The sequence below is a fragment of the Oncorhynchus tshawytscha genome, linkage group LG09, assembly GCF_018296145.1.
Source record: "Oncorhynchus tshawytscha isolate Ot180627B linkage group LG09, Otsh_v2.0, whole genome shotgun sequence".
Classification (NCBI taxonomy): Eukaryota; Metazoa; Chordata; class Actinopteri; order Salmoniformes; family Salmonidae; genus Oncorhynchus; species Oncorhynchus tshawytscha.
Genome location: NC_056437.1, coordinates 44,843,844 through 44,857,548, shown reverse-complemented (window position 1 = coordinate 44,857,548; position 13,705 = coordinate 44,843,844). Strand labels below are relative to the sequence as shown.

Below are 13,705 nucleotides of genomic sequence, written 5' to 3'. Positions count from 1 at the left end.
AAGTTGTTGTGGGTGTCACCGAAAGGCATGCTTGTGTTTCTAACACTGTGAGGGAAAAAATAACAAAACCTCTTTGATCTTTAGATTTTTATTGTCCATAATTTGCACAGAAAAACGGCATCGTATAGACACATTAGGAATCCCTGAATGGCTTTGAAACCACCAAATATAATAGTAACCTATCAAGAATGTTCCCAGACACTGACAGTTGACGAGATTCAATAGAACAGCTGCAAAGACTAAACGGTATCCTAGTAACAAACGTCAGTCAATATCCATGTGCACTGTGTCAAGTTGTTCAGAATAGTTAAGGGGGAGCACTTATGCATTGGATATTTTTAACACCCTCACCCCCGACGTCATAACCTCTTCAACATTCCACCCACCATATATAATCCTCTCTTCAGTCCCCTTACCACTATCTCACACTCAACCCCTCTCTTGAACACCCCTACCCTTTTCCCTTTGTCCACTTACACACACTGAACAAAAATATAAACACAACATGTAAAGTGTTGGTCCCATGTTTCATGAGCTGAAATAAAAGATCCCAGAAATGTTCCATTGACACAGAAGCATATTTCTCTTAAATTGTGCGCACACATTTGTCTACATCCCTGTTAGTTAGCATTTCTCCTTTGCCAAGATAATCAATCCACCTGACAGGTGTGACATGTCAAGACGCTGATTAAACAGCATGATCATTACACAGCTGCATCTTGTGCTGGGGACAATAAAAGGCCACTCTAAAATGTGCAGTTTTGTCACACAACACAATACCACAGATGTCTCAAATTTGGAGGGAAGGTGCAATTGGCATACTGACTGCAGGAATGCCCACCAGAGCTGTTGCCAGACAATTTCATGTTAATTTCTCTACTATAAGCTGCCTCCTATGTCGATTTACAGAATTTGGCAGTATGTCAAACAGGCCTCACAAACGCAGACCACGTGTAACTACGCCAGCCCCGGACAACCACGGACCTCCACATCGGGCTTCTTCACCTGTGGGATCATCTGAGACCAGCCACATGGAAAGCTGATGAAACTGTGGGTGTGCACAACCAAAGAATTTCTGCACAAACTGTCATAAACAATATCCTCTCCAGGGTCTTGACCTGACTGCAGTTCGGTGTCATAACAGACTTCAGTGGGCAAACGCTCACCATCACTGGCAAGCTGGAGAAGTGTGCTCTTCTCAGATGAATATTTGTTTCAACTGTACCAGGCAGACAGTGTGTATGGCGTTGAGTGTGCGAGCGGCTTGCTGATGTCAATGTTATGAACAGAGTGCCCCATGGTGGCGGTGGGGTTATGGTATGGGCAGGCATAAGCTACGAACAACGAACACCATTGCATTTTATTGATGGAAATTTCAATGCACACTGATACCATGACGAGATCCTGAGGCCCATTGTCGTGCCATCCATCCACCATCCACCATCCATTCATGTTTCAGCATGATAATGCATGACCCAATGTCGCAAGGATCTTTACACAATTCCGTGAAGCTGAAAATGTCCCAGTTCTTCGATTGCCTGCATACTTACCAGACATATAACCCATTGAGCATGTTTAGGATGCTCTGTATCTACGTGTACGCAGCATGTTCCATTTCCCGCCAATATCCAGCAACTTCACACAGCCACTGAAGAGGAGTGGGACAACATTCCACAGTCCACAATCAACAGCCTGATCAACTCAATGCGAAGGATGTGTCGTGCTGCATGATGCAGGTCACACTAGATACTGACTGGTTTTCTGACCCACGCCCCTTCCTTTTTTTAAGGTATCTGTGACCAACAGATGCATATCTGTATTCCCAGTCATGTGAAATCCATAGATTAGGGCCTTATACATTTATTTCAATTGACTGATTTTTTTATATAAACTGTAACGTGGTAAAATCTTTGAAGTTGTTGCATGTTGTGTTTATATTTTTGATTAGTATACATATTCACCCCATACACTACACTCACAATGCAAAGAGAACAAACACAGCCCCCCTTCACTTTACAATATACAGGTAACTGCCAACATAAAGGAAAACTTGAGTAAATGAGGGATACAAAGTATATTGAAAGCAAGTGCTTCCACACAGGTGTGGCATTAACATCCCATCATGCTTAGGGTCTTGTATAAAATGCTGAGCAGGCCCAGTTGCCCATTATTTGGGCTACAATGGCTAGAAGAATAGGTCTCAGTGACTTTGAAATAGGTGTGATTGTTGGCACGTCTGGCAGGAGTTTCAGTGACGAAGACTGCTCAACTTGCTGATGTTTCACGTAAGCCATGGCCGTCTGAGTCACCAGATCTCAACCCAATTGAACACTTATGGGAGATTCTGGAGCGGGGCCTGAGATAGCATTTTCCACCACCCTTAACAAAATGCCAAATTATGGAACTTCTTGTGGAAGAATGGTGTCACATCCCTCCAATAGAGTTCGAGACCCTTGTATAATCTATGCCAAGGTGCGTTGAAGCTGTTCTAGCAGCTTGTGGTGGCCCATTAAGACACTATGTTGATGTTTCCTTTATTTTGACATTTACTTGTAGCTCCCTACCCTACAGTGTGATCACCCTATCAGCATTTTCATTGTCAAATGTGTCAAGAGAATCTGACATGTAGCCTATAAGATATTTTCAAATATCAATTGATTTTAAACTCAAACCAATTCACCAGAATGCCAGTGGTTTAAAGTACTGAAGTAAAAATACTTTAAAGTACTATGGGTATCTGTACTTCACTATTTATATTTTTGACTACTTTTACTCCACTACATTCCCCCCCAAAATAATGTACTTTATACTCCATGCATTTTCCCTGACACCCAAAAGTAGTCGTTACATTTTGTATGTTTAACAGAACATGAAATTGGTCCAATTCACACACTTATCAAGAGAACTCACCTGTTCGCCGCTACTGCCTCTGATCTGGCAGACTCACTAAATACAAATGATTAATTAGTAAATTATGTCTGAGTGTTAGAATGTGCCATTGACTATCCATAAATAAATAAAAAACAAGAAAATTGTGCCATTTGGATTGCCTAATAGAAGTCATTTGTAAAAAGTTTATTTTTGCAATTACATTTACTTTTGATACTTAAAAACTTATTGGGGATAGCCCCCTTTTTTTCCAATTTTCACCTAAAATGACATACCCAAATCTAACAGCCAGTAACTCAGGCCATAAAGCAAGGATAGGCATATTATTGGTACCATTTGAAAGGAAATACTTTGAAGTTTGAGGAAATGTGAATTGAATGTAGGAGAATATAACACAATAGATCTGGTAGAATAAAATATAAAGAAAAAAACTACCGTATTTTTTCTACCACCATCTTTGAAATGCAACAGAAAGGTCCCACGTCTAGCTATCACTTTGGTTGTAATTCCAATGGTGTCGACAAGAGGGCATGTGCAGACGGACAAGTTTAGCAGCTACATTTTGCGACAGATATGGGGTTTCCTGATACTCCCGTAAAACCCAGCTCATTGGCTATCTGTCTAGCTTTGTTTGACCCTGACTGGTGCTTATTTGACAAAATTACAGTTGATCAAGTGAAGATCGCCTGTGTCATCGGCGTGCCATGAAGGCATCGCTCTCTGATCAAATTTGGTGTCCTATAGGATATACTACACCCCTAATGATATAGTGGTTACGTTCTAGGATCGCTGAGGAATAAATATGAACGTGATTTGACTGGTTGAAACAATCTTTAGAATTAGATTTTCACAGATTCCTTTTTTTTTATTGAACGAGTGTAAATACAAAATCGATCGTGCATGCTATATGGACCTTTTTAGGATATGAAAAATGATTTTATCTAACAAAACGACACATCATGTTATCTCTCGGACCCGTTGAATGATAAATCAGAGCAAAATTCCAGAATGTCAGTACACATTTCATCTTCAGAGGGGAATTTATCAAACCTATCGCGGTGAAAAAAGTGTTTCGTTGTTAGGAGCTCTTCTCAAACAGTAGATATTTGCAGTACACTTTCTTCTGAAACTCATCAGTCTATTCTTGTTCTGAGAAATGAAGGCTATTCCATGTGAGAAATTGCCAAGAAACTGAAGATCTCGTACAACGCTGTGTACTACTCCCTTCGCAGAACAGCGCAAACTGGCTCGAACCAGAATAGAAAGCGGAGCGGGAGTCCCCGGTGCACAACTGAGCAAGAGGACAAGTACATTAGAGTGTCTAGTTTTAGAAACAGACTCCTCACAAGTTCCCAACTGGCAGCATCATTAAATAGTACCCGCAAAACACCAGTCTCAATGTCAACAGTTTAGAGGCGGCTGCGGGACAAATGACGAGTTGGGATTTTGCCTGAAGACCAGACAAGAATTAAGTAACTGTCCTTGGGATCAGATCCTGTTCATCAGAGCCACAACAAACTCTGAAGGTCTTTGCCTCAGTTTAAATACCAGGCAGACACACAGCCATATTCTGGCCATTTTAGTTTCTGCACGATTAGCAGTCCGGTTTGGTATGCTCTGCCCCATGTCAGGATCCCTTATAGGAGAACAATACTAGTCCCACAGAACACAGACATATAATGAATCTTGTCTTCCCTCCTCCTCAACATTTACCCCTTCTCTAGTCAAGTTTCAACCTGGGGATACATTGGGAATTTAGAGGCAGGGGAGCCCTTTTTTGGAACTGTAGGCTTCACTGTGGGAACCACACATGCAGAGATCATCCGTTCACCTACTCTGCGTCTCACAAAGACATGGCGGTTGGAACCAAAAATCTCAAAATTGGACTCATCAGACCAAAGGACAGATTTCCACAGGTCTAATGTCCAGTGCTCGTGTTTCTTGGCCCAAGCAAGTCTCTACTTCTTACTGGTGTCCTCTAGTAGTGATTTCTTTGCAGCAATTCAACCATGAAGGCTTGATTCACGCAGTCTCCTCTGAACAGTTGATGTTGAGATGTGTCTGTTACTTGAACTCTGTGGGCTGAAATTTCTGAGGCTGGTAACTAATGAACTTATCCTCTGCAGCAGAGGTAACTCTGGGTCTTCCTTTCCTGTGGCGGTCCTCATGAGCGCCAGTTTCATCATAGCGCTTGATGGTTTTTGCGACTGCACTTAAAGAAACTTTCAGAGTACTTGAACTTTTCAGAATTGACTGACCTGCATGTCTTAAAGTAATGATCGACTGCCATTCCTCTTTGCTTATTTGAATTGTTCTTGCCATAAGATGGACTTGGTCTTTTACCAAATAGGGATATCTTCTTTATACCAACCCTCACTTGTCACAACACAACTGATTGGCTCAAATGCATTAAGAAGGAAATTACACAAATGAACTTTTAACAATGCACACCTGTTAATTGGAATGCATTCCAGATTACTAACTCATGAAGCTGGCTGAGAGAATGCCAAGAGTGTGCAAAGCTGTCGTCAAGGCAAAGGGTGGCTACTTTGAAGAATCTCAAATATAAAATATATTTGGATTTGTTTAAATCTTTTTTTGGTTACTACATGACTCCATATGTGTTATTTCATAGTTTTGATGTCTTCACTATTATTCTACAATGTAGAAAATAGTAAAAAAATAAAGAAAAACCCTTGAATGAGTAGGTGTGTCCAAACTTTTGACTGGTACTGTATGTCCCCAGAATTACCATGTAGTCCAAAAAGTTGACTCAAGTTTGCCAAAAAGCACCTGGAATCAACTGGATGATTATCAAGACTCTTGGGAGAATGTTCTATGGACAGATGATTCACAAGTATACCTTTTTGGATGACATGGGTCCCATTGTGCCTGGCGAAAACGAAACAGCATTCCACAAAAAGAACCTCATACCAACGGTCAAGCATGGTGGTGGTAGTGTGATGCTTTGGGGATGCTTTGCTGCCTCAGGACCTGGACGACTTGCCTTAATAGAAGGAACCATGAATTCTGCTCTGAATCAGATAATTCTACAGGAGAATGTCAGGCCATCCGTTTGTGAGCTGAAGCTAAAGCGCAGCTTGGTCATGCTGCGAGACAATGATCCAAAACACACAGTCAAGACTACATGAAAACGGCTAAAAAGCAAAGTCCAGACCTAATCCCAATTGAGAAACCAACAAATGTCATTGAGTTGAAGCGGTTCTGCATGGAAGAGAGGGCCAAAACTCCTCAACAGCGACATGAGAGACTGATCAACAACTACAGGAAGTGTTTGGTTGGAGTCATTGCAGCTAAAAGTGGCACAACCAGTTATTGCGTGTAAATGGGCAATTACTTTTTCACACAGGGGAATTGGGTGTTGCGTAACTTTGTTAGTTAAATACATAAAATAAGTATCCATTTTTTTTGTAAACTCAGGTTCCCTTTATCTAATATTAGGTTTGGTTGAAGATCTGATAAAATTCACTATCAAAAAATATGCAAAAATAGAGAAAATCAGAAAGGGGCAAATACCTTTTCACTGTGTGTCATTTTAATAGTGTAATGCAAACCAAAGTTTTCATAAATACCACCTAATGTAGGAACATTCTGTTAACTTCACCAAATAATAATAATAATAATGAATGGTATTTACACAGAACAAAAAGATAAACGCAACATGCAACTATTTCTAAGATTTTACTCATTTACAGTTCATATAAGGAAATCAGTCAATTTAAATAAATTCATTAGGCCCTAATCTAAGGATTTCAATATACTGGGAATACATATGTATATGCATCAATTGGTTACAGATACCTTTTTTTTTAACGGTAGGGGCATGGATCAGAAAACCAGTCAGTATCTGGTGTGACCATTTGCCTCAAGCAGCGTGACACATCTTCTTCGTATAGAGTTGATCCGGCTGTTGATTGTGACCTGTGTGGAATGTTGTCCCACTCCTCTTCAATGGCTGTGTAAAGTTGCTGGATATTGGCAGGAACTAGAACACGCTGTCCTACACGTCGATCCAGAGCATCCCAATCATGCTCAATGGGTGAAATGTCTGGTGTTTATTCAGGCCATGGAAGAACTGGGACATTTTCAGCTTCCAGGAATTGTGTACAGATCCTTGTGATATGGGGCCGTGCATTATCATGCTGAAATATGAGGTAATGGTGGAGGATGAATGACACGACAATGTGCATCAGAATCTCGTCATGGTATTGAAATTGCCATCGATAAAATGCAATTGTGTTCGTTGTCCGTAGCTGATGCCTGCCTATACCATAACCCCACTGACACCTCTGTTCACAACGTTTACTTCAGCAAACCACTCACCCCACACCATACATGCTGTCTGCCATCTGCCCGGTACAGTTGAAACCGGGATTCTTCAGTGAAGAGCTGACTTCTCTAGTTTGCCAGTGGCCATCGAAGATGAGCAGTTGCATACTGAAGTCGGTTACGACGCCGAACTGCAGTCAGGTCAAGACTATTTCAGAGGATGACAAGCACGCAGATGAGCATCCCTGAGACGTTTTCTGACAGTTTGTGCAGAAATTCTTCAGTTGTGCAAATTCAGCTGTCCAGGTGGCTGGTCTCAGATGATCCCACATGTGAAGAAGCAGTGTGTGGAGGTCCTTGGCTGGTGAGGTTACACGTGGGCGGCGGTTGTGAGGCCGTTTAGACGTACTGCCAAATTCTCTAAAATGACATTGGAGGCATATTATGGTAGAGAAATTAACATTAAATTCTCTGGCAACAGCTCTGGTGGACATTCCATGGTAATTGCATGCTCCCTCAACTTGAGACATCTGTGGCATTGTGTTGTGTAACAAAACTGCACATTTTAGAGTGGCCTTTTATTTTCCACCTGTGTAAGGATCATGCTGTTTCATCAGCTTCTTGATTTGCCACACCTGTCAGGTGGATAGATTATCTTGGCGAAGGAGAAATGCTCTCTAATAGGAATGTAAACAAATGTGTGCCTATGGAACATTTCTGGGATATTTTATTTCAGCTCATGAAACATGGGACCAACATTTTACATGTTGCGTTTATATTTTTGTTCAGTATATTTAGCGCTTTCAAGGTCTCAAAGTCGCTGATAAGGACCCAAAGTCGCTTTAACTACTGATGTTCTTATAAACACGCCTCCAATACTTCTGCTGAAGGCCCTGACATAATGTGTGACCTTTCATGAATTTGCAGAAAAGTTGTCAAAAACACATTGCATAAACTTAAAAAACAAACACTCTTGGAACTTTAAAACTACCTCCCTAATGTTCATGGAAATATTAATTTTCCAGGGAAATGTACAAATATGAATGGCTACCCATTGTTTACGGTTTATGTTGTTGTTAAGTGATAAATATTTAACATCACTTGTTTGTTGCTGTTGCTCTTACTGTTGATAATTACTCATGTTCATGCTTTATTGTTGGACAGTTAGGCTTGTTAATAGCGTATTTGCCTACTATCCAGCTAATACCCAACCACCACACAATTTTGTTTCAATGTTGATTCCAATTTGTGGGCCTCAACCTGCATTGCTACTTTGTAACACTTTGAAAACCCTGCCAGTGCCTGTGTGTTAAAAGGTAGTCACTATTAGTTATGACATTTCTGAGGGATTACAATTTTTTTGTTACACCATAGTAGAGGGAATCCAACAATAACCAACAGTGTTGGCCAATGTTAACTTAATTTGCAACTATTTACAGAATATCTGTGAAATTGAAAGTGTAATTAACTCTGTGTACTGTGGGACCATATAAACACTTTTTATTGTTAAAGTGAACAATATTAGACTTGTTTTTAACATTTACAGTGACTTATCACGAGTGTATGACCAAGAAAGACCAAGCTATGTTGACATCCGTTTTGGTTCATGGGGCCAGGTTTATTGAATCACAATTGAAATGGTAACTTTTTAGAGCCAAAGTTCAAATGAAGGTGATGCCACATGTGTCAGGCAAGCTGACTGTAGTGGAGACTGATCCCCGGATGTTACTGACTGAACAGGAGAGAAGTGGGAAAAAAACGTCTGAAGAAAGAAAAGGAAGAAAAAGGAGAAAAAGAAAAAGGCTGAAGAAAAAGATGTGAGCAGCAGTCAAGAGTCTCTAGAGCGACCATCCGTTTCCTCTGCGCGGTAGTTGGTTGGCTCGATTTCACATGACTTGACGATAGAAAAACAAAAGATGAATAGCGACGTCAACAACTCTTTACTTCTGGGCGGGGATCATGCCGTCGATGGCCTCTCCCTTCTCCAGCTTCTTCTCCATCTCCACCATGAGCTTGACACCATCGACCACCATCTGGACCTGATCCACCTCAGAGGAGCCCAGACGGTCAGCGTTGGAGATGTCGAATACTCCACCCACGGAGGCGGTGTCCACGCCACCTGGAGAGAGCAAGGAAAATGGGGAGAGAGGCGAGTGTAAGTGTTTGTCTCAGACAATCTCTGCATCACTACTGATACTGTAAATTATCCAGATGTCAACAAAATACAGCCTCAATGAATAGGTGTCTTAACAGCTGTGGGACATGGCTATTTCATAATAGCTTTCGCTCATGCTAATCTCTGTTCCTTTTACATGTTTTGTTGTGAAAGGGAAGACAGCTGTGATCTGTGACGAATTAGAGTTGAATATATCAGCAGCTGTTCTTTGTACGTGTGTGTACCTGTGCCACGCTTCTGCAGACGCAGCCTGCCCAGGATCTCCTCGAACTTGGCGTGTGTGCTCAGCTTGGGCAGCTTGACGTGCACTCCACCACGCAGGCCGGTTCCCAGGTTGGATGGGCAGGTCAGCACATAGCCGAGATGCTCGTTCCACATGAAGCCATGGTTGTGCTTTTTGAAAGTCTCCTCAATCTGTCAGGTAAGAGAAACAACCCTATATCAACATTGTTGTCTTTGTCTCTCTACGGTTTCATGTATTTCCATTGTTTTAGGGGTGTTTTTGGGCCATATCAAAATGGTTTGAGTACAAGAACGTACCCTTTTCAGACCAACGCAGAAGCGTCTGAAGACCTCCTTCATGTTGCCACCCTTCTCCATGGAGATGACACGCAGGTGATCCTCCTCATTCACCCAGACCAAGAAGCTTTTGGCATCGTTGTGCCTTCAGAAAGGAGGGACGGGGTTTCACATGACGCATCACCACGATACATTGTGGGATGTTCTGCACAATACACCATCTGGTTCCACAAACAGTATTGTTTTGGTGTGGGCCTGTGCTCGGGTTACTCACCAGATTCCTCTTGCGTCGGGCCAGTCACGGGCCATACCAGCGCCCAGCAGCAGGGGGGAGACGGGCTTATCAAACAAGAAGTGGTCGGCGATCAGCTGCTCCTGCTCGGCATCGGTCATCTTATTCAGGGGGTAGTACTTTCCCTTGAACTCACCATCCAGGGTGTCCAGGGCTGGAGAGACAGAAAAACCCTCAGTTTCCCCTCACTCTTAACATGGTATCTCCTGCATGGAGTTATTTGACACCATGCATAAGTCATTGCAACTAAGGATTCACTTTTGATCTCCATTTCCAATTAATTAAGAATTCGGATCTCAATTTCCGATAAATACCCTTTTGTTAGTTTTACTGCCTAGCTTCATGAACAATCCTATGGATGCATATGTAGCTATTGATAGCTGGGTGGCTCACCCTCGACAGACAGTCTCTCCACTGCTCTGCGCTCGCCACGGCTGTTGTGGGGGGGCAGGGTGTATCCCTTGATGCTGCGGCCGGTACGCACGCGGCTGGACAGGACGTAGTTGGGGTCCAGGTCATCACCTCCCTACACAGAAACAAGGTCACAACTGAGTTTTAGACCTGAACATTTCAACAAGTCTGTGACTCCCAACCTCCTATGTGCTGCAGAGATACCTTTGCCATCTTTCCATTCTACACCTAATCGAGAATGAAACCAAGAAAACATGTCCAACAAATGTATACAAAGCCCTACCTTCAGGTTCTCGAAGTTCAGGTCGGTCTTGTGCTTGTCTGTGGGCTTGTAACCACTATGACGGTCTGAGATGATGGGGTCCAACAGATCCTTGAAGACCTCGTAGGACTCCTCATCACCAGCCACGCAGCCAACGGTCATGATGAAGGGGTGACCTGAAGACAGAGAGAGAAGTGGCTGTAAGAAGCCAGCAGGTCTACAGAGTACAAACATTAATATACCACTCTGTGGTGTATGCTGCATATTGAATATATGTGAAATGTATGTTGCATATTGAATAAGGTAACCTGCAAATCTAGTATCATGTATGGTTGTGGTTTTAGTATGTCTTGACTGTAAATGGGATATAAGCATCTGCTTAATGGCATGTATTATTTTATATGTTTTAATTGCAATGGTATTACGATCGATTGATTCTTAGAGTGCTAACTTGGTTGTGCAGACTGTTGTAGGGTTTTGATACCTGCTCAGCTTTATCTTTGACAGTGGTGTAATTGTGTGTTTGCGGCGGTTAGTGACTATCCACCGGGGGTGTGTGGGAAATGTATGTCACTCACCAGGGTTGTCTACACCGGTCTGGATGACGTCATCCAGGGTGAAGCCGGAGGGGGTCTGCTTGTCCCTCAGCTTGGCGTACATGTCCTTGGTCAGCACCTTGGCCATGTGGTTGTTGTGCTTTGTGAGGTCAGGGTACTCCTCCTCAACTTTAAAGTTGAGTTTGAAGTTGTTGTGGGTGTTACCGAAAGGCATGATTGTGTTTAACACTGCAGGGGGAGAAAGAAAATAGGAAATCTTTAGATCTTTAATGCCTATTTGCACAGAAAACAACCCACAAAACCTAATATTAACCTATCTGAAATGAAGTTCCCTGACACTGACAGTGGAGTAGAGTCTATAAGGAGCGCTCTGTCTCAGGCCCAGCGAAACTTACTTTAAAAGACGTTTCGCGTAAAAGACGGCCAACGTTTAAAAGATTACCGGGGAACACTCAGTAAAACGGCTGCAAAAACTCTTATTGGTGTGTATACCCCATATCCTAGTTACAAACGTCAGTCAATGTCCCCGTCCACTGTCTCATGATTCTGTTTGGAATAGATAAGAGGGAGAAGCACGTTTGTTGGGATATATTTAAACACCCTCACCCCAACCTCTAACATTCCAGCCCTAACCTATATTACCTATCTCCCTTATGCATGGAACATATTTCCACACCGTCCACTCACGCAAAGAGCCCCCCCCCCCTCACAATATAGCCCCATACCCTACTGTGCGATCACTCAACACGTTGGGTCCTATCCATCAGAGAGACCAACTGGCTGTCATGCCATTACCCTTTCTTATAGTTCTTAACACAAGGGTCAATTGATTTTAAAGACGAACTCATTAATTGAATTGTATTGACTATACTTGATAGGTCATTTACCAATTTACAAATTGTATTTCTTTCTTATTATTTATTTTTACTTTTGCCCCTTTTTCTCCCCATTTTCGTGATATCCAATTGGTAGTTACAGTCTTGTCACATCGCTGCAACTCCCATACGGACTCAGGAGAGGTGAAGGTCGAGAGCCATGTGTCCCCCGAAACACGACCCTGCCATGCTGCACTGCTTCTTGACACACTGGTTGCTTAACCCAGAAGCCAGCAGCACCAATGTATCAGAGGAAACACCGTACAACTGGCAACCAAAAACAGCTTGCAGGCGCCCGGGATGTCACAAAGAGTCGTTAGAGCGCGATGGGACAAGGACATCCCGGCCGGCCAAACCCTCCCCTATAACCCGGACGATGCTTGGACATCTGGCCGTAAGTATTGACACAGTTGTTGCATCACATGCCCATGTCCAAAGTCAATGAAAAGGATGTGACTGTTACAGTAACTGTCCGAAAGCAACTGCTAGACATTCAAGCTATTTTTTTTTTTTTTTTTTACACCTGTTCCAGAGATGTTTAGACGTCTCATACTGTATCGGATTGTGAGACACTTACTTATTTACCTCAGTATCCACACTAGAGAACCATTTGCTGAAACAAACCTTATAAAACAGTTCACAACTTCACAACTTAATGTTTTCAAAACAAATTGGTCTTTGTCAAACGAGCCAAGAGAATCTGACTCCTACTAAAATATGCTGTCAAATATTCTACTGATCTGAAACCTTTCCAGAATGCCCCATATGTACATTTACATTATTGATTTTGCATCATTAAGCCTATTCATTTTTTAAGTATGATGACAATTAAAAGACAAAAGAAAGACAAAAGAAAAGTAGCTACATGTGCAGGAGAGGTAAAGCACCTCCCCCCAAAAATGATTTAGCTAACTCTAAAATGACATGTTGTAAACCTATTCTCCCCCCCAAAAAATGTTTTGCTCAGAAGCTTTTCCAAGTCCAACTAATCAAAACCACCAACCTGGCCTCCCAAAGCTTTAGCTATTCATACAAAGCGCAACATTGAGTTACCTGCACACCAGACAAGAAAAAAAGTAACAGTCCTTGGGATCAGATCCTGTTCACCAGAGCCAAAATATAGAGGTCACCCAACTCTGAAGGTCCTTGCCCTCAGCTTATATACCGGGCAGACACGCAGCCATTGGCTGCCCATTTTACTGCATTCCGGTCTCTCATTGGCCCAAGCACAGTTTACTTTACGGAAGGACTGGATTTACATCTTAGTCATCCAAGACGAGGCTGCAGCTGCACACTCACCCTCTGAACCCCTCCCACCCCTCCCCTGTCCCCCTGCCATAGTGCCTGTGGAGGGGATCTGGTGTTTTTTGGATTCCATCCAAGATTTTTGCAGTCGACTCCCGACTCCTGCTAGCAGAGAAATTGGAATTGACT

At 42.5% G+C, this 13,705-nt stretch overlaps 1 protein-coding gene across 1 annotated transcript; it reads right to left on the bottom strand.

The window, feature by feature from the left end:
- Nucleotides 1-8,772: 8,772 nt before the first annotated feature.
- LOC112258016 (creatine kinase M-type) lies at nucleotides 8,773-13,469 on the bottom strand. Its single transcript, XM_024432067.2, has 8 exons — nucleotides 13,325-13,469; nucleotides 11,418-11,624; nucleotides 10,861-11,015; nucleotides 10,560-10,692; nucleotides 10,149-10,320; nucleotides 9,896-10,019; nucleotides 9,580-9,769; nucleotides 8,773-9,298 (listed from the first exon to the last, which is right to left on the bottom strand). Exons 2-8 carry the CDS (start codon nucleotides 11,608-11,610, stop codon nucleotides 9,120-9,122), a joined length of 1,146 nt encoding a protein of 381 aa, XP_024287835.1. The 5' UTR covers nucleotides 11,611-11,624; nucleotides 13,325-13,469; the 3' UTR covers nucleotides 8,773-9,119.
- Nucleotides 13,470-13,705: the final 236 nt, after the last annotated feature.

Bases quoted from the DNA above. Each gene is read 5' to 3' on its own strand.
- LOC112258016 (XM_024432067.2), bottom strand. From the start codon at position 11,610: ATGCCTTTCGGTAACACCCACAACAACTTCAAACTCAACTTTAAAGTT. The intron at 9,770-9,895 runs GTACGTTCTTGT...CTTACCTGACAG, and splicing joins TCTGCGTTGGTCTGAAAAGG to ATTGAGGAGACTTTCAAAAA. The intron at 9,299-9,579 runs GTACACACACGT...TGCTCTCTCCAG, and splicing joins TCTGCAGAAGCGTGGCACAG to GTGGCGTGGACACCGCCTCC.